The sequence below is a fragment of the Benincasa hispida genome, chromosome 11 (genome assembly GCF_009727055.1).
Source record: "Benincasa hispida cultivar B227 chromosome 11, ASM972705v1, whole genome shotgun sequence".
In the NCBI taxonomy this organism is placed as follows: domain Eukaryota; kingdom Viridiplantae; phylum Streptophyta; class Magnoliopsida; order Cucurbitales; family Cucurbitaceae; genus Benincasa; species Benincasa hispida.
The window spans coordinates 79,245,816-79,268,313 of NC_052359.1; the positions used below are offsets into that span (position 1 = coordinate 79,245,816).

Genomic DNA, 22,498 nt, shown 5'->3' on the forward strand with positions numbered 1-22,498 from the left:
CTCTAAATCTTTCACTTCCAGAGAAACCCATAGGGATAGACTTTGATCGCTCTACATCGTGATGACGTTGCAATAGTATACGTAAATCGAATGCACGAAAAAATAACAAAACTCATTTATTCCACGGATTAAATTTCTTTGTTAAAATCTCCCTGAATCATCATCAAATAAATTGATCCACCAAAAAACCTGCTCCTTTTCTTACAAACTAGCATTTCATTTTATCTTTACAAAGATTTTTTTTTTCTTTTTTAAAATATTAACTTTATGAGCAAAGCAGATGAGTACAAATTTTTATCTTATTTCCGGAAGAAGAATAGGACAAAAAGGGGTACAAAAGGGCATTCTAAGTTCACCCATTTTTGTATGACATTGACATTCAAATAACGTGATAAATCTGTGCTAAACCATTTGACAAAATAAATTATCCTGCAACAAATAACTCAACAATTCCATAGACCAAAACAGCTTCAGCCAGACTTTGGAGATTAATGTGATCATCAATCCAATCTTCTTAACAAATATTGGACTTGAACTTCCTTAGTTAATGGCATGATCCAATCCCCATATAGATCAGCAACCACGCTTGGTTTGATCTTGTAAGCTGCTTGGAGTTCACCGTTAACCGAATCAGTCGCCACTTCTTGACCATAAACCGTTGCTTTCATCTCCACTCGCCTTTTCACAGCCTCCTCTACCGTCGGGTATGTCAGCATATGCATCAGTTTTTGCTTATCCTTTGAAATTTCAAAAGGAAAAAGTTATTGAATGAAAATCCAAGGGGGAAGAAATAAGAAATGTGGGAAAACAGGCAATTGGGGGGTTCCATCTGGTTTGAGTTTGTTTACTTGTGCTCGAATTGCTGCTTCGTACGAATCGGGTGAGGCTTGAAACTTAGCTTCCGCGACGAATTTTCCATAATGGATTCTCTTTGATAAAGTCTGCCAAAGTAAGAAATACATTCGTACAGTTCTTACACAGGGAGCTTGTCATCTAAATCAGCATAAAGTATATGCATGAAAGGTAAATATCTGTAAACTTAAATCAGTAACATTTAAGCCATAAAATAATTGGGTCTTAACTTAAATAAATCCTTTTTTAGTAGTCGTGATATCACATAAATCTCTTGGATGTAAAAGGAAGACTCTCTTTTAGTATAGTTATTAAGGGACTGGAGAGGGTGGGAGGTTCCAGTGATTGACTTGACTTAGACTTCCCATTTTCAAGTCAGTAAAATATACTGATAAAAAAAGAGAGATTTAAGCACTTTCGATTTTGAAATAACCAAAAAGAGAATCTAAAGCACCTTAAACTAGTAATAGCAAGACCAAACAACTAAAGAAAGTGGTATAGAAAGGAAATGTCTAAAATAGCCTCAACTCGAACTCTGAAAAAGAAGTGTAGATTACGGAATGGAGACCATAGGTCCCTTTGAGGGTCCCATGAAATTGGAATGATGAAGCAGGGACAATAGGCCACATTTATAAAGGAAAAACTTGTAACAATGCCTTGAAAAATCAAATGTTGAGAAAGTGTAGCAAGTAAATTTAGTTAACTGTGATGACTTCAACAGCTTAGCAGCACTTCAACATATATAAGAAGACAAGTAACATGGCTCAATATTGTAAGGCCTGAAATATGCAAAGATTATTGCCGGTCAGAGGACAATAAATTTGTAACCATGCAAGCTGTCGTGGGGTCAATTATTGTTCCAAGATCTTTACTTCCCACTCCATGCGGCCTAAGATGTAATCTTAGTACAACCTTATACTAGCAAAGAAATGGAAAACCAGAGGCAAAGGCTAGGGTGCCAGCGCCACTACAAAAAGCAATAGGAACACAATCCTTTTCACCTCAAGTAGAATACAAAGTTGTCTTCCTTTCTACTTTTGCACACTTTACCCTCCTTATCCAAACAACAAATAACTAACCACCTTCTTTCTCTCATGGAATGCTCAAGTAGGCAGGCAAAGCATATGGGCACACTAGGGAGGCACACGCACACATCCCACTGCAGCCACAATGGACCCAGACAACGTATAAGCATAAAGGCACAAGCACGCACATGCTGGATTACATCTTAAGGGTATGGGGTGTGCACAACAAGTGCATAGTGCCAGGCCAAAGGAAACCTCAACAGTGACAAACACAACAAGCCATAGGCAGTTGGCAGTCGCATATACCAAGATATAAATGTACATATACCAAGCTGAGAACAAATGATGCATTTAGGAGGATAGCTCCAAGAGGATGATGACTCGATGTTGAGGCTGAGGGCTTTCCTTGAGCAAAGCAAACGGAAAGGGTTCTTAAAAAAGGCTAATGGAGGATGGAGTTAGATGAATACCAGCCACAAGAGAGGACGCCATGGGCATGATGACAAGTGGAGTGGAAAAGCAAAAACTCAAGCCTAAAGCCGACACTTCATGCAAAGGGAAGAAAGTTCGATAAAGAAGGACAAGTGGCGGACAAAAAGAGTCATTCTCCATAAGGGTGACACGTCTCAGCATAGGAGTATTCCATTAGAGGAAGAAAGTAGTTATTAGTTATTTGGATAAGGAGTAGTTAGGGTGACTGTCCTCCAGGCATCAACTTAGGGACATGCGACGCAATTCTCCTCTTACATAATTAGACCCAATCCCTTAGTCATGGAGGAGTTACTTGGAACCTTCAAGATTTGAGGGTTTGACACTAGCTATATCTTTTCTTTCTTTTTTGTTCATGTTTTTTCTATATCATAATATTTCCTTTAACAAGAAAATGAGGAACCAAAATAAGCATAGCTCAACAGCATAGTGCTTGCGCTATCAACCTCAAAGTCAGAGGTTCGATTCCCCCACTCTACATATTGTAAAAAATAAAAAATAAAAAAAAAACAATCAGGAATAGATTGGTTAAAATGCACACCTGCAAACAAATTGTGTCACAAACAGCACTTGATCCACAATTCCCATCATCTCCATCCTCAACTAATCTCGGAATGAGATCTCTAAAGTACATGTCCCATACTTTTGGATTAATGTTAATCGAGTCTGCAACTGGATGTAGTACCTATTTACCACATAAGAAGTAGTTGACAAATGAAAAAACAGAGCAACAGAACCATTACACATCGAGCCAGATTTTAAGCACATTGTCGGCATCTTATTAGTTAAATACTAAGATTTATTTTTTAATTTTTAAGCTAATCTTAGTGAGATACAACTGTAGACCGAATTACGAAAACCGACCCAAAATTGACACTAATCCAAGTGTCATAAACATATATTTCTTGGAGAGGTTTCTAGGTTTTGAGTGATCAAAATAAATAAATCCACTTTACCCAGTCTGCCGTAAAGCATGCTCATATATAACATACAAGGATGGCCGGATGGGCAATTAGCCAGGTGTTATAGGGAAAAATGATTGCAGAAAAGTCCAGATACTCCAAATATTTCAACTTGAAAAGTTAGAATTGTTGAAATAGGATGGGTCAATGCAACTATTTTATTATAAGTAAAATTTTGTGACAGCATATCCAACTTGAGCATCATTGAACCAGCAAGAGCACAAGTTACCAATTTCTACTAAATTGAAGAGATTAGAGAGACATGTAGATTAGTTCAGAAGTATTCTAAGAATTTTCATTTCAAACGAAACCATAATTTTACCCGAGGATATTGCAGTGGAGGCAATAGCGGTTGAGGCAAGTCATCAGGGAAGAAAGGATGTTCATCAGGGCTTTTATATCTACCCACCTAACATGAAACAGAATGTTGTTAAACGGAAAATCTGAATGAAAATGAAACCTTCCTTTCATTATTTTAAATCTTATTTTTTACAAAAGTTCCAGTCTTGCATACCCGAGCATGAAGTTTTTCAGTTTCTCTGACCATATACTCTACCAAAGAACCATGAAACCCATCCATAGCAAAAGCATCTCGGTCATACGTATTGGCATTGTAACAATACTGTGCTCTCTCCAAAAGACTAAATATTATGCTATCTTCCTGTCGGATTAATGAAAATCTTATACTCTCAAGGGTCAAGGTCTCACTCATGTCCACCCGTTTCTTCATTGCTAGTGATCTATAGCAATCCATTCACAATTAATTGACGAGGAATAGGAGAAGCAAAAGGGATTCAGATCCTTCAGGCTACAAGAAAATACTTTTTAGCTTGTCAAAAAAAAATAAAGCAAGGATCTCTATGGTCAAGGTAATCATAGAGACGCCAGATATGGACCAGAGATCCATCCATTTAAAACCATTTTCTTATACAAGTATTGTTGAGAACCTTCCGGAACATTTCTTGACAAGTGGAAAAGAGAATGAACAGATGTATGATGACAGTAATTCTCTAATGATTGACTTTGGCTGTGCCTATAACTTATAAGCATAAAATTGTGTAGACTCCTCTTGTACGACTGGCCAAGAAAGTTCTCAAAATAGAATACAAGTTCAGAACCTAAAACAATGAAAAAAAAAAAAAAAATTGACTACGTGTTAGTCTACAACTACGAGTTGACTGAGTGTGAGTGTACAAATACATCTGGTACACAAATTATTCAATGAGAATGTTTGTAGCCTCTTATTACCTGTTGGATGTAAATCCAAAAATCTGCATTTCCTAATAATCACAAGACAAAAGATGCAAATTTGAAGCATTTTGCAATTTCGCCCTCATACATCCAACAGTGTAAAACTAACAAAGTAGCGGCCTCCTCAAACAATTTCTCGTAAACAAGAGGAAGTGATGCGTGATAGAGTGAGTACCTTATGCCCCGGATCACGAAACCTTTCCTAATTACCACGTTGCCAAAGTGACAAATCTACCATTCAACGACGGTGGGAAGTTTTATAGAAATTGAGCTTTTGCATCTCATGAAAAGTAAGCAAATTGAACGTAACATCACAAGAATTTGGAAAGCATAACAAATATGAGCCCAAAATAACCAGTAGGCACGAAAAAAGTAACAAACAACGAGATTCTTCAAAAGGGTTGTCAAATATATACCGGGTGGAAGCGGAAGAAGCCTCAACAGGCCGAAGACCGCATCTCACCGTACTCGAACAATACGTCGAACACCTTGAGGGCGTCCGATTCTGGATGGCGAAAGCGCACCTAGATCGAGAAATCGCTGAGCGGAATCGAACCGGGTGAAGAGAAGGGGCGGTTCTCAAAACTTTTGCCTCCATTGAAACAAAAACGAAGAAGGGAGGGAAAAAGAACAAAAAAACGACAGAGGAATGTGAGATGGTGGGTGGTAATGGAAGAGGATTGGTGGGTTGTGTAGCAGATTCGCAGTCGTCCACAGTTAAGAATTTGAATCGTGGCGTTGAGTGTGAGTCGCCGTCGTCGTCATTCTGTGTACCGAAGGACAGCTGCAAATCAGGTTGTATATTTGTCGGTGTCAAGAAGTACAATTCTAGTTTTACAGCTCGTCTCGTAAAAAAAAAGAAAAACCCTCTTAGCTTAGGCCATAGAAGTTGGGTGCTCCACTGACCACTCTACTGTCTACAACATTGTCAAAAAAGGAAAAGGCTAAAAAATACTATTGTGGGAAATTATAACAAATACCTACTTAAAATGCCAAAGGTTGAGATATGTCTAAAATGTCAATAATATTATTAAAATGCCTACAAGATTTTAATTTTACATATATACTATGACAACATGAACACCATTTTTTCTATTAGAAGTAAGAGATTTTTAAGAAAATTGGAATAATATATATTCTCTATAACTCAAAACGATCGGTTTATTATTATTTAAATTATCTATATTTAGGATTGAGATTTCTCAATTCCTGTTTACGATATGTTCATCCTCTTACTACATCACAAGATTCTTTCATCGACGACAATAAAAACATAAACACACATGTAGTAGACATGGTGAAGGAATGAGAGAGAAAAGTATTGTGTCCATTGGTGAAGTTTCCTTCTCTACTTTCTTCGATCCTATCCTAATTGTGCCTTCTACTGGACCGAAAAAATAAAACTTATGCAGCTTTTTCAAGCATGGCATTGTATACCTTACATCATCTCTTATGTGCAAATTGTTACTAAACTCCAGTAGAAGTTCTATATTTCAATTGCAATCATAATCATAGAAGCAAACTAAAGGGTTTGATGAGTTTTCTTTTAGGGTTTGAGACTGGAGAGTAAGGTGAGTTTTGAATTTCAAATGGAGGAGTGCACTCTATGAAACTATTGAGGTTGGTTCATTTTAATTTGTGCATGCAATCATTACTAAAATCTCGTCAAGTATACCATTGTAACCCCATATAAGTCTTATATGTTATCTGGATATATCATTGTAATCTCACTTTTATTGAATATTATTATAAATTTACATATATACCCCATTTATTTATAATGTAACATGTTGTATTTATATATATACACTTCATGGAATTCTTCCATAAGACAAGTTTTTCCATATATTTATTTACTCTTGGTAGATTCTAAGTTGTTTGTGAGATTGGGGATAGTTAGAGAGGATTAGCACACTATAAGAAATTTGGCTTTTGATGTCGGTTGAAAAAATTAAAAACGGATGTACAATATCAGTTTCTAAAAAAAATGAGGATCTTTAATGTCGGTTTTAAACAGACATTAAATATATATATTAATGAGGTTAAAATGTTTGTTTAAAACTGACATTGTAGCTATCCATTCATTCTTTCAAATCCTCTCTTTTATTTCTCTACGATTTTGCTCTCTCATTTCTCACAAAATTCTCTCTGAAAACCCTCTCACTGTTGTTCACCATCTCCCTGTCGGCATCGTACAGAACCGTTTGCTAGCATCATAATCAGCTCCCTTTTGTGCAACCACCATGTTTGACTCCTTTACTTGTCTTGAATCAGCTTGAAAGCATTGGTGCTCTTGAAGAGTTTATGTTGAAACATCAAAAGGACTATGTAGATATGTATCACACACAGATCAAGAGAGAGGCAATGTTGAACACGAGGTGAGCTATCCAACTACTTAGAAGATTACTAAGTACAATATAAGAATACCACTCTACCAGTCTATATGGAAATATTTATATTGCTTGATAAAACTTGTGGCTAAAAAGAAAAAAATTCTCAAAGTTTATTTTAATCAGGCCACACTTTTTTGTATGGATAAGCTTAATCATAGTTCATTTGGTACGATGTTCATGAAGGTAGAAGTGTTGGATTGTTTCTTCTTTCACACACACAAGTTTGTCCTTTATTGGTTAGTATTCTTTCTAATAAAGTAATTTTGTTTCTTGGCACATTGTGATATCAATAGCTTAATAGTTATTGAACTTTATTTTGTTTTGAATATTTTATTGGCAGTATGTATTTCCTTAAAGTAATGTAGAATATGTATGTTATGACAATACATGCCAGGAACAACTTGATATCCTAAAAAACAGCAATCAAGATGATTCACACTCAAAGGGATAGCTTAGTCCTAAGGCTGATGATTCTAATGCTAATACTATTGCACACAAACATGGGGTGGTGAGTATTAGTTTTTTCTTTCTGTTCTTATTTACTAATTTTGCACTCTGTTAATATTGTCATTTTGACAATTGAACCATCATTTACCATTGTAATTCAATTGTCATGTTGCATTGGTATTTTCTCATGGTTACTACAAGTCTATAAAACAGAACTTTAGCAATTTAAATTAATTTCAAATAATGCATATTGTTGATAATATGTAGCTCTATATCAAAATCAATATTTTTATTACATTAGTAACATTTTCGTATTAGGACTCGAGAGGTATCATGCAAATATCGCTTTAAATTGTTTGATCATTTGATAAGCATCAATATCATATGGTGCTTCTTTGAAAACAAAAATTTGTACTAAGATGTTTGTTACTGAAGCTTCAACTTTGTATTACTTGTTTGAGTTCATAAAATTTGTTCATAGTTTTCATCAAGTTATTCGTGTTTATAAGTTTATAAAATTTTCTAAATAAATCAAGAAGAACTTTTAAAATATTTCAATTAGTGAAAACATCATGTTAATAATCTATTAAATTTTTATAGTGATGTTTACTTTTTAACCGTAGTTTTTGATATGCTAAGAAAATGCATAGCTCAAGCAATTCATTAATAGCAGTAAAGTGAATGATTCTTTTCCTCTCTTTTGTTTTCAATGAATAATTTCTTTTCCTCACTTTTGTTTTCCGTGTGCCTCGAGAAGCATCACTCTTTTGTTTGTTGTGCCTCCAATTTGACATTTGATCGACAGATTTGAATGGAAGATTATGTGAGCACTATTGAGAAAAAAAGTGATTGATTACATCTACTAGCTTGTGTTGTGAAAATTAGATTCTTGATTTGATCGTTCTTTTCTATTTCTCCCTTGATTTGAGTAGTTTTTTTTGCAGTTGAAGATGATAGTAAATGGATGGGTCTTAATTTTGAAAGAACGGGATAACTGATTGCTTTTGATTTATAGAGCCTACAAGCTTACTTGTGTGGTTTTAAAATATAAACACTTAGTCTACAATGTAATTAGTTTGACATACAAAATGTTAGGTTGATTTTTTTTTTTTTTTTCACTTTGACATTATTGTTTGCTGAGGTGACATGAAAACACTAGAAGAAATTCGGGCTAAAACCGACATTAAAGATAGTGTTATTAAAGCCCTTTAATGTCGGTTTTAAATCGACATTAAAGGGCTTCAATAATATAGCCTTCAATGTCAGTTGCAACCGATATTAAGGACCTTCAGTGAAATTTCCAATCGACATTAAAGACCTTCAGTGAAATTTCCAACCGACATTAAAGCCTGTGTTTTTTTTAAAAAAAAATTCTTAAGACATTGAAGCCCGAATCTGTCCGTTTTTTTTAAATTCCATTGTCGAATCTACTTTTTTGGTCAAAAAGTATAAAATGACACATCATCATTAGACGTTGTGGCTATGACATATTATTCATGCATGGATTATAAATCTATTACATTTAATCCACAAATTCTGCTATAAAATTATAATTTAAAAGGCCATACAATAATTCAGGCCTTGAAAACACAAATTACAAGTAATACAAACATTATGATTTTACAAACATTATGAGATTACTGTCTCTCTCCACTTGGTAAGTATGGATCCCTTCATAATTCTTATTGAACCAACCCTTTAGCTTTAGCAGTGTCTGGTTATAGGCATCTTTGTCTGACCACTGTTGTTCAAAGGATCACAAACAAAAAAGGTTTAAGACAAAGGATTGAAAGTGAAAATGTGATAAGAATTCATATTCAACTAACCGTGTTTATTTGTGCATAAATGGTACATTCAAGGGAAAATTCTTGTAATGAATGTGTTGGATCTAAAGTTCCCCAAGAAAAAACATAAAGAGGTTGCGATACCAAATATTTACTCCTTTATTCCATCTGCAAACCAAGAAAACTCAATAGTTGAATAAATGAGATAATCTTCTTTTTCAAGATCTTGAAGAAGAGAAGCTTGGTTACCTAGATATGAGATACGAAGACGATGGAAAATTTTCGGCAGCATAACGATGCTACCACAACAAAACCCAAAATTTACCTTGAACCTATTCAAAGAAACACACTCCCAAAAATACTTCACAACCACTTGTTCTCAACAGAACTATCAGAATTCCCAAAAAATGAATATTCAAGAACACATACATCAATAAGCAAATTTAGCTCACAATGTACTTCAAATCTCAAAAGTTGTCACAAAAACTACCATAGTGTATGGACTGTCTCTTATACACATCTAGATGTGTATAAGAGACAGGTGTTACATTCTATCCAATATGGTCCAAAGAGCAATAAGCACACTATAATTTCTCAAACAGGAATTTTCATATCATTAGAGTCACTTGAAAATACTTAGAAACTGTGCTTAAAACTGCAAGCATTCAAAAATGCACTTACCAGGAACAATTTTCACCTGAATCCCTTGCTGTTGCAAGAAATCCATCTCCTCCCCACCCCTTCCAAACACCTAAAAAACACATAAACAAAATGATGCTTATCTGAGGGATGGCCATTACATTGGCTTTTTTCTCAATTTCAATTGCCTAGCTATACACCACCATCCCAACAATAGCAAGAACCATCCCTGATATGTTCTTAAATGTCATCTCTGAATAAAAGAGCCGCCACTCCAACATCAGCACGCATACCATCTTCATATGGCCTAAAACCTGGAATGATACGGTCGAGAAGTGCCCGATGCACAGATATTGACTGATGTTGCAGAACAAAACTAGGGAGCATGACAGTAATATGAAACATTGCAACATTCACTAAGGATAGATTGAACTTCGGAAGTAAAAGCGAAACGAATACAAGATTCGAAAAAGAGAGATATTAGAATAACAACTTACCAATGCACCAAAAATGTAGTTGTATTTCAGTAGAGATTTGCTAGTAAGGCAATAGTCAATGAACAGACCAACTGTTAGAAGGGAAAGTGCTTGTATGGGAGTTGTTTTGCATAGTAATTCAAAGGAACCTATTAAGTACTTCTTCTATAATGAACCTATTGACTATTTAAATCAATGCAAAAGATTTGAGCTTGATGTCTCATAATTAGGTTCTTAGAGTTCAAATGCTGAATTTCAAGTGATTCTATAGGGAGAAAAGAGATTGCTTACAATTTGTTGTAGTGATGTGCATAAGATTGCTACCAAGGCACAAAGAAAGCCTTTGGCATTAACTTTTAACATCAGTCACCGTACAGACTCTAACACCGATAACGACCACAGTAACGACCATCTTCACTTCCCTTGAGTATTGTTTTCCATGCAGAATCCTCTTCAGTACACAAACCACTGGTATCATGCTCAGCTTTGATATCTACAAGCATATAAAGTAGTGACAAATTTCAGTTATTGTCAATGATGATGAGTGATGACTTAAGAGTAAGAGGAGTAAGAATTGAACCTGATAGAATCCAACAGAGTTTAACATGAGGCTGAAGTTCATGGCTACTATCGACGTGTTGGCGATAATTGAGAACAAAAGGAGTTCCCAGAAGGGAATAGACTTGGATTTAGAATAGGCAGTGGCATTTGAAATCCAACCAATCAATACAGTTACAGAAAAGTGAAATCCAATTAAAGTTTTAGCTGAAACACAAGAGAGAAAGCCTTTGATCAAAGCAACTAATTGATGAAATAAAAGAGATGCATTATGCATTTTAGTTTTCTCTAAAAAACACACTCATATGGGACAATCATTTTCATAAGGATCATTCATACTTTATTGAGAAGTTTGATTAAAGTCGTTTCGCTCAGTCAACGGGGGATCGGTAGCTGGCCTCTGGCGCTATTGGCTACCTGAAAATGGAACTTTTCAAGTTCATTTTCTATCATCTAGTTAAATGCTCAGTCAGTTTCCTAAGTCGTTTCCTTTGAAAAGTACAAGGTCGATGACCGGATCGGAAGACCCACGAGTAGATCGGACAAATAGACGACCGGATCGAAAAACCCATAACTAAATCTATAGATCCAATGCCGACAACTCACCTCCACGACTAGAACAAGTTGGAAGGACGACGAGCTGACCCACCGGAATCTACAAATTCAAGGAGAAAAGAGAACTCCACCACTGACAGAATCTACGGACGATGAACTCCACCACGCCGGTGACGAAGATCAAAACAAGTTGGACCGGACGATGACCCAAATCTATAGATCGAACCACCAAAAGAACGGCCACCACGACGACCAAACACCGGAAGAACGCCTACGTCGATGACCAACAACTGGAAGAACGCCCACAAAGATAGAGATCCAAGCAACGCAGTGATGACGACGATCGGAGTGATTCGCACGACCAAGTTAAGAAGAAGAGAGGGTTTGGTAAGAGAGAAGTGAAATGAGAGAGAAGATTTGATATGAAAGGAAAAAAGATGCAAAGTAAAAGAAAAATAAATGTAGGCCTTTAATGTCGGTTTTAAACCGACATTGTAGCCCATCTTCAATGTCGGTTTAAAACCGACATTAAAGATTCATTTTTTTTTGTTAAAACCGACATTATACATCCGATTTCACTTTTTTCAACTGACATTAAAGCCCAAAATTCTTGTAGTGAAAATCCAACTACTTTAGATTAATGTTTGTCGTGATGATGCATTTAAATTGATTGTTGTTGGCTTTTTTTTTCTTTTAGCTTGAAGTGTTTATTTACACTGTTCAGTTTGAATTTTGAAGAAAGCAATGGATGTGGGTCCTATTTGAGTGAATTTTACTTGTTAAAAACTCTTTTTGTACTCTTTTGGATCATATTTAGGTTATGTAAATTAGTCATTAATTCATGGATATACTTTAATTATAGTTTAGACTTGGTTCAAGGTATATGAATTGAGGTTCTAGGTTGTTTTGGCTTCTTGAGTCTCTGAATTAGATTTCGAACTAAGTTCTAACATTGGAACTTTGGTTTTATTATTTTAGGAGTTTTTCGATTATTTTAGAAGCACTTTTTAAGTAAGTAGAATTCTAGACTACTCAACGCATTTTAAAGTATTTTTTCTTAATTGGTACTTTTCTTAGAAATGTTTATAAGAAAGATTTTCACATAAAAATAATACTTGTAAGTCATTTTAAACTCACTTGTAATTACTCTAAGGTTTACTTGTATTTTATATGCTTATATTACATGAGATTTCCTTATTTATTTTACATTATCATCATAGTTTTATGCTTGGCAAGCTTGCATTTATTTGTTATCTCACTAGTTTTTCTATTACTCTTCATTGAGAGTAATATTATGTTATGTTTTTTTTACTTATTTATTCAATTTGTTGTTTTATCTATTTTGTAGGTGGGATAATAGTTTCTAGGTTTCAAAAATTGACATTAGAAAAACTTGAGAAAACATCGTTGAACACTCCTCAATTATCTTCAGCTTATTTATTATTATTTTTTTTTATCATTTTAACCATTTTGTAATTCATTTATTTTGAATTTTATTCTAGTGTGCAACTTAGCATATATACTCTACTTTTTTTAATATAGATATATATGTATACTTCATGGTCTATACGTAGGGATTTACTATCAAAACTATATGGAGTTGATTTGGATTTAAAATATATTTTATCTTGGCTTGGAGTTAAATTATCATCCAATTTTTCTTTTGTGACTTATTGGGAATTTATGAAAGCAAGTAAGATTTTATTTTGTGCATGTATGGGTAAAAGAGAAATATTATTGATTTGCACGTGCGTAAGCAACAAATATATATATATATATGGTGACGTGGATTTGGTAACACAATATGCGATGCATGTCTTAGGTTATGCGTTGGTTCTCATGCGTCGGTGGTCATGCGTTGGGATGGAATGTATGCGTTAATCTCTTATGAAATGACCATGTGTTCCTGTCACAAGTTTTCTTGTGCTCTCACCAAACATAACGAGATCGCAAGTTTCTTGGGTGATCCGAGCTCGAATTCAGGGACTTATAGCTAAATGTTATGCGGTAATGTATTTGCGGCAAAGAAATAAAAGAATTTGAGGTTAAAAGGGTATGCACTACTCTTACTCCTAACTAACAGATTAAGTGGTGGAAGTATGACTGAGAGGTAGAGACCCGACAACTGTTAATGCGTAGTAAAATGCATGAAAAAATAGATGAAAAGGCGAGGATGTCTTCACTACAACATTAAGCTTTACTGTAAGGATAATCCCAGCCAACGCAGGTTATGCGATCATGCTATACACACTTGACATAGACGCATGCGATGTATATGCGATAGTGTCGAGAAGCCTATTTCTAAGCCTCTACAATCCCCCTCACGTGCTCTCACACATAAGCAAGATGACCGCATACCACTATATCCTACTTAAAGGGTGCATACGCTGTGTAGTAGCAAACGGAGCTTATTCCTAAGCTCCATATTCTTGCTTACGCGATCCAATCCGCTCTCTCGAGTCTTAGATTTAGTTTTTAGACTACTTTCCTAAGTATGCCTAAATGATGAATGATGCGCTCATAAGACACGGTAATCACATAAACCTGGTTGACGTAAGATTATTCCTATCTCTAGTGAACACTTGCTTACATTGCTTAATGCGATAAACCACTTACCCTCCCGGGCAGTTGGTTGCTGTTGATTCTACTCATAGACAAGCATTACGTCCGCTTATAGACAAGCGTTGCTACAACTTCACACTAAACAAATAAGGTTTTCTCACAACACTCGCGTAATGCACACCTCTCGGTGGTTTGCTACATGCTTTATATTCCTATGTCGTGTGATTAAGTGTGTGATACTCTAACAATCTTACTTAGTGATGTAATAAAAGTAAAGGATGCTAGTAAATGAAGATGGGGATGAAATCGAAGGAAAATATAGAAATGCATTGATCACAAAATGTATTAATTTCTTAAGCAAAAATGTAATACAATACAAGGATAAAAGAGATATGGAGGGCCAGATGGAAGCAATGTCTTGCTTCCATTAGATGTGTGTCAAGGCTGCCGATGGTGCCATGGATGGGCGGCGGAGTAGACTCTCTCGAGCTCTAACTCCAGCGACGGCTTCGTCAGCACTCGGAATGGTTAAGGGGACAAAGAACTCTTAAGCTATCTTCTCATGCTTTTGTCTGGATCACAAGGATCCACTCGAAGGTAGAGAACCTTAGATGGAAAACCCTGGATGATTTGAAGTGCTGTTCAACGGCTTCTATTTATAGAGCTTGATCGTCGACAGCATTAATGAACCTGCTCTGAATCTGACACTCGCAACGTGATGGTTCTTTTCTGAATCTCTGCTGCTAACGGCGTGGTAGGTGAAATGTCAACATCATATTTTTTATAATACCAGTGTATGCGTTCATGCTTGCATTCCACCAACCTTGCGTTCATCCTTCTATTATGGTTATTACTTTGTAGCCGCAATCTCCCTGCGATTACCACATTCACTTGATAGCCGAAACACCCATACGACTGACGTATGCGATCACCACATGCGATTAATGGACGCAATATTCATGCGTTGAACGTATGCGTTCGCCTCTGCGATGGAGAGACTCCCCACATGCGGTCTTCCTTTCGATAGCCTGGCTCCCGTGCATACGATCGATTCCTGTGTTAGCTATAAAAATAATCAATTGAACACATAATAACACATAATAGTGGGTTAGCCGAGATTCTTAATGCTGATAGATGCAAACTCATTTTCTCATGAATTCTAAGTATAATCGCCGCATCTTTTACTTAACAGCCTTCATAATTCTAAATAAAAGACTTATAATGATGTGCATTTCTGCTCGTCATCAATATATATACTCAATAACAAAATGATGATAGGCATTTAATATTAGACAATTACCGACAAAAATTAGGTGAAAAACCAACATTGAAGATAATGTTCAATGTCTATTGAAAATCGACATTGAAAATAGTATTCAATGTCGGTTGAAAACTGACATTGAAGATAACTGGCATTGAAATCTTGGTCATTTATAATGTCAGTTTAAAACTAACATTAAAGATAACCGACATTAGAGTCCAGTTTTGTAGTAGTGGCAATTTTCAATTATTTATTTATATTAGGTCTTTAAAAAAATATTTTCTATGTTAATTCCCTCAAAATTGTGTTGATTATTTGCTTTTAATACTCATTTTATAGGTAAAATGCTCTCGGGGGTGATTAGGAGTCATTACGAGAAATTAGGCTAAAAGGGATAAAAAAAATGACCAAGAAAGTCAACAAAGTTGAAGAGAATCAGAGAAATAATCAAAATGCCATCAAGCCCTAGCGTCATGATCCTAGGAGAAGTGTCGAGCAACCTAAGACAGAAAACACACTTTTACTGCAAAATAGGGCAGCGTGCAATGCTCCAGATTTTGATGTGACTGTCCGCGCGCACGTGCCTCGCGCAACACAGCGTCGAGGGCAGTGTCACGTCTCAAGTGCAATGTTTCTTGGTTTTCTTGTGATTTAGTGTTGCAACGCTAGCCCAAATATCGTGACGCTACCCTGCAAGTATAAATAGTTTTTCTTTCCTTTCTGCAAAGAGAGAAGCATGATTCCGATGGAGGTTGGGATTTCTCTCCATATCATTTCGTCACTATGGCAATTTTGTTTCCCACTTAGGTTAGATTTTGATATCCTTTTGGATTGTAAGCATCATTTTGTAATTCTTCATGAATTTTTCTATGGATTTGTGAAGTAATCATTGAATCTTGTTTCTATTTCAAGAGTTCTTGTAATTCTTTTGAGTTTTCTACTTTTCTTTATCATTTACAATTTGATTGAGTGTTCTTGAATATATTTTTAATTCTTGAAGCATGTTGAATGATTTATATCTTGAACATGTTTAGCCTAGATGTTTGGTTCTTGTCACAATCATGATTGAATGTGTTGCTTTTATACTTATAGTTATATATAATGACTTTTGGATGTAGTTCTATAATATAATATCGTTATTTAATATTAAATACTATACTACTTTTTTTTAAACGATATTACTACTCACTACTATTTATAACACAATTCTTAATTATATGAATATATTTAACTTTCTGAAATTAATACCTTTGTAGTATTTTGGAGCAACCTTGACATATTTATCTTTATAACTTTTAATCCTATGCCATTTTTTAAATGTTATATTATTATATTAATAACAAATTACAGATATTTTTGTCTTAAAATCATCCTTGTTTAAACAAATTTAAAAGACAATAAATATTTGAGGAAAAAAAAGGTCTTCAAACGGGTTTTAAATTCAAAATAATTGAGTATAAAATAATCGAGCATCGAGTATGACGTTGATATGATGGAGTATACACGTGTTGATTATAGCCGTATCAAGTGACCATGAAGCTGGGTATCGAATGATCTTGCATCGAGGAACGTGTGATGAGCTATCGAAGATCGAGTAAATTCGTATTGGAAGGTGCAAGGGGTGCATCACAGGGACGAATTGGTAAAATCACATGCTTATGATGTAAGCAGAAGACCACTTTCCATCGATGCCATTTTTTATTTAGGCCTCCCAAATCAGGCTATCCATACAGAAAAAGACCTCCTATACGCTTTTTCATGGATTTGAATAGTAAACACTATTCAAGTTCATGAGTTACTATTTTTTAAATTCTTTTTTTTAATTTAATTTAGGAAGTTCGTCGACCAACTTCCAATACCACCTTCGGTGGTCCCAACAAACTTCTTGCCACTAACTCGGGTGATCGCCACCATCCAACTTTGAAAAACATTAATAAAAATATTTTTAATATATAAATAAATCAAACAATTTTTGGTATAAAACATTTTTAAGAAATAGTTGCCAATATTTTAATGATTTTTTATCAAATGTTTTTAAATAAAAATGAGTTTTTGATAAACATTTTTTTTTCTAAGTCATTCCAAAGAGACCCTTAGTTTAATTACAATAATATTTTTTAAAATACGTTTTCACTTTTTTATAATTATATTTTCTTTTGGAGTTTTTTAATGTAATTATTATTATTAAATTCTCTTTTTTTTAATTCCCTCTCTTCTATTCTTTGTTTAAAATAAACGTACCCTCCATTTTAGTTGATTTCGTTTATTTTATTCTATTTTCCCTAGATTAGCTATCTATTAAGATCTCATGTATATGTCAAATATCCTGTTAATATAGTGGAAAATATAAACATACATCAAATATATTATTCAGTATATAAGATGATAGATTGTACAAATTGTATTGTTCATGCACTTATCAAATATATACTGATTTATTTTTAGAAAATTCAAATATATAATACTAAATATATCAAATATACATTCTTTTCTCCTTTAAAGTTTCGTATTGATTTTTTCTTTCTTTTATGAGGACAACAATTTTCGAATTTTTAGAGAAGCTTTTCTTACTTCTATAGGTTCTAAGAAGAAAATTGTTTTGGAAAGTTTATAACTACAAAAAAAAACTTTCTTTACATGCTTCTTTTATAATAATAATAATAATAANTTATAATAATAATAATAATAATAATAATAATAATAATTATTATTATTATTATTTTATTATTGTTATTATTATTATTATAAAAAATGAATAGTAAGAAGGGCTAAAAAAGTAAATTTGACATTTTTTGTGTGTAAAATTAGTCTATTACACTGCAATTGCATAACAGGTATGTTTATTTAGGCTATAAAAAACCCTAATTTTGATTTGATAACATTTTCATTTTTTTAGAATCATTTTTTAAACGTAAAAGGTTAAAATGTTAGACATAATTTAGTGGCCTAATAAAAATTTAAACTCAAACTTTATGAATTTTTTTACTCTCAAATCTTATTTAAAGAAAATTTCAATTACTATATATATATATATATATAAATGGTCGATAAGATAGACATCCATTAATGGTAAACATAGAAATGGTATATAAGTGATAGAAAAAAATTTTGTTTTTCACTAATAGATGTTTATCAATGATAGACTTGAATTTTTTTAAAAATATTTGTCATATTTACATTTTTTTTTATTGATATGACATACTAAGAAAAAAACAACCAATTTTACTATCCATTACAATTATCCTTATTTTAAAGTTTTCAAGCAGATCTATAAATAAGAATTCAAAATTGACTTCAAACAACTTTACTACAAAATTTTAGTAAATTCACATTAAATAAATTTTTATTAATATATTAAATCTAATATATACAATCAAATTAATTATTATAATTAATAAATACTATATTTTCGAAAAAATTTAATTCATCGACTAAATATAATTTTATTAAATTGAGAGGGTACATGATCTCTAATATTTATCCTTGGATTCTTTCTCTTGATTATGCATATTTTAATCATCGAACTTGTTAATATACTTTGATGACCTTCTAGCTTGCTAATTTTTTGGATTGATCTAACTTTTGTTGATTTGCTTAGATCAAATGCTGGTTTGTTCATCTTATTAGCTTTTAGGCTTGGATTAACCTTTTATTTGTTAATTTTTATGGATGAGTCCCTAGCGTGTTGATCTTTTTGTATCCACTTTTGGCTTATTTTGATATGTTGATCTTCTTGGATCGATCTTTGGTTTGTTGATTATCTTAAAGATTATCGAAGTCTAGAAGTCTTGTATCTTAAAATATCTTCAACTTGTCTTCAAAGTCTTTGGGTATTCAAATAAGATTTTGGGTTTCAAATCATTCATCTATCATTAAATGCCTCTTCTCTGAATCCTTCTAAATTGAAATGGAGGGACGACTTTTCGATTTATAGAGTTTTTCATAACCATTATATGGACATGTGTGTTCAGTGTTAGTTTTGAGTCAATCCTTTCAATTTGGCCCTTGGACCAAATTCTCATTTAATTAGTTTTTGGATTTATTTACTATTGGTTGGTTTGGTCGTTTTACGGTTTCTTATCTTTTTATTCTACAAGTAAAGTTAGGGTGAATGAAAAGAAAAGATAGACTGATGAAGTATTATTGTTAGGTTAATATAATTTACAATTTTCAAAAATTTAATTCAATCATTTTTTATGAAAAAATTTAAATCAATGATGTAGTGGGTTTGGAAATTAGGCAACATAGAAAAAATTATAAATCGATATTAAAGTAGTAGGCTTCTCAAGCTAAGATTCTGCTCGTGAGCGTAATGGTATAAGCTGACTGTGAGACCGACTGGTCGAACAGAGACGAAAGTCGACCATAGTGATCTGGGAGTTTCGTGTGAAAGGGTTCTCGCTCAACGGATCAAAGGTACGTCGGGGATAACAGGTTGATGATTCCCAAGAGATCTTATCGACAGAGTCGTTTGGCACCTCGATGTCAACTCATCATATCCTGGGGTTGAAGAAGGTGCCAACGGTTTGGTTGTTCGCCAATTCAAGTGGTACATGAGTTAGGTTTAGAACGTCGTGAGATAGTTCAGTTCCTATCTACAGTTAGTGTTAAAGGGAGGAATGCGAGGAGCCAACCCTAGTACGAGAGGACTGGGTTGGGCCAACCTATGGTGTATCGATTGTTATGCCAATAGCAGCTCTGGGCAGCTAAGTTGGTATGGAAGAACCACTGTGCTGCAGGAAATCCTTCTTACACCCAAGCGCTTTTTAGGCCTTCTCCATTCTCTTATCCATCGGATCTTAGGTTGGTGGTATTGACGGCAAGAATGACCAAATTTAATTAGTCATTTTGAAAGATGACCATTGGATTTGATATATGACAAAATAATTATTTAGTTGATTAATTAATATTTACGGAATGTCTAAGCTACCCAAACAACCTACATACATTATTTAAATAAACAAACATAAAATACTCAAATTATAAATATAAACTCCTATTAAATCCAAACCAAAAAAGAGTTAAAACAAAATTTTAGATTCAAAATAACAAAATCTAAAGAGGTACCATGGAGACCAAAATCACAACTAACTACCAAAAAATCATAACAAAAATAGTCAAAATCACCTAAAATTGTATGAGCTCTAAGAAACTCGACAGCTTCGACGTGCCAACCTCAAATTGTTGCATACACCAAACACTAGACAAATCTAAAAAAAATATAGACAAACATAATGTCTTAAAAATAATATATAATCATGTTGCTAAATTGTATGTAAATAAACTATACAACGTTGGAGAGAGAAAGCAAGAATAAAAGAAAGTGAGAATAAAAGAATATATTGTGATTTACAAACACCAAACTCTTAATACACGGTATATGTGTAGACAAATCTAAGCTTAAACAAAAATACAATGTATTAAAGAAGTGTTGGGCATGATATGCTTATAATGGGCTGATAACACACTGGACTATTAAACTAAAGATGATTTTTTGGGCTTAAAGAAACCTAGGCCCTATACTGAATACCGGATACCTCCTTAGTTGAAAACAAAAACACAAATTAGTGTGCTGAAAGCACAATCCGTGTGAAGAAAATCTCCACCCTACACCTTGACGGTTGTGATTAGAGATAAGCACTTCTGAAGTTTTTGTATAACTCAAATGACTATTCCTATATTTTCTTTGTTGTAGAGAAAACCGAGAGAAAAGAAGGAGAGAACCTGAGGGAGATGCTACCGGAAATTGCCTGGACGATGAGGATGCTATCGTCTAGCCGATTGGAGGTAAAGCAAAGAGTCGTCTAGACGATAAGGGAAAGAGTCGTCTAGACAATGAAGGCTTTACTGAAGATCGTCTATACGATGGGGTTTGAAGTCGACGATGGTCTACACGATAGAGGTGCTGAGGTAAATGATCGATGGCTAAACGATACACAATCGATGGCTAAATGGTAACGATAGAACAAAGAAGATCGATGAAGAAGATAAATATGATGATTTACGTGGTTCGGCTAAGGATAGCCTACGTCCACGGAGAAGCTGATGGAAATTTTTATTAGGGGAGTTACATGATTGATACAAGATAAGTTGTTAGCCTTTCTTGAACACTCTGTATTTTTCTCACTTACTTTTACATGTAGTTACAAAATGTATATAAAGGCAGCTTGTATGTAACTGATTTATAACAACCTTGAAATTGTTTTCATCTTTCTGTAATAATAATCTCCACGTTGAAATAAACTTCAAGTATTTCTTCAGCTTCTCTGAACTGATTGTCTTCTTCTTTAAACTTTGTCTCTCAGCTCAAACCCTATAATATCAAGGGACTTCTGAAATTTGAGCTGAGTGACTGTCTTTGTCAACATGTCGGTGGCATTCTCTGAGGTATGTACTTTCAGAACTTCAACTTGTTTTGCTTCTATTTGTTCTCGAATGAAATGATATTTAACATCAATATGTTTAGTTCTGTTATGGTACTGAGGATGCTTAGATAAATGTATGATGCTCTGATTTTCACAAAAAAATTTCACTGCATTCTGTTTGATCCCGAAATCACATAGGAAACCCTTTAGTCATAGACCTTCCTTTACTGCCTCTGAAAGGGCAATAAACTCTGCCTCAGTAGTAAAAAGGGCTACTACTGATTGTAAAGTAGCCTTCTAACTTAGGACACACCTACCATATAGGAAGATATACCCTGATAAGGATGTTCTCTTGTCTAGATCTTCAGCGTAGTCAAAGTCAACATACCCAATCAGCTCTAGTTCACTATCTGGAAGCTGTTGGTACATTAGTTTAGCATTAGAAGTACCCTTAAGATACCTTATTATCCACCTAATTGCCTCCCAGTGCCTTTTACCCAGATTAGCCATATATCTACTCACCAGACTAGTAGCATAGGCAATGTCAGGTCTTGTAGACACCATTAGATACATTAAGCTTCCCACAACTTGGGAATAGGGGACTGTTGACATTACCTTCTGATGTTCAATGTCAGATTCTTTAGGTGAATTCTCTGCTGAGAGTTTGAAATGGTTAGCTATAGGAGCAGATACTGATTTGGCCTCTGTCATGTGATACTTCTTTAACAATTTCTGGTAATACTGTGATTGATCAATGGTTAGAATACTTGCTTTTCTGTTTCTGATAATGTCAATGCCTAGTATTCTAGTTGCATTGCCCATGTCTTTCATTTCGAATTCTGACTTGAGTAAATCTTTTACTTTATTGAACTCTTTCAT

General features: G+C 34.2%; 1 protein-coding gene and 1 pseudogene across 2 annotated transcripts; both read right to left on the reverse strand.

Moving 5' to 3' along the window:
* Positions 1-281: 281 nt before the first annotated feature.
* On the reverse strand, positions 282-5,490 carry LOC120091225 (chorismate mutase 1, chloroplastic-like). 2 transcript variants are annotated; one of them, XM_039049148.1, is made up of 6 exons: positions 4,996-5,490; positions 3,843-4,068; positions 3,651-3,737; positions 2,908-3,051; positions 849-941; positions 282-737 (listed from the first exon to the last, which is right to left on the reverse strand). In XM_039049148.1, the coding sequence occupies exons 1-6, from the start codon at positions 5,175-5,177 to the stop codon at positions 501-503; spliced, it is 969 nt and encodes a 322-aa protein (XP_038905076.1). In that variant the 5' UTR covers positions 5,178-5,490; the 3' UTR covers positions 282-500. The 2 variants fall into 2 exon arrangements, with proteins under 2 accessions (XP_038905076.1, XP_038905077.1); XM_039049149.1 differs by having other exon boundaries at positions 3,843-4,136; positions 4,996-5,126.
* A 4,390-nt stretch (positions 5,491-9,880) lies between these two features.
* LOC120090881 lies at positions 9,881-22,498 on the reverse strand (annotated as a pseudogene).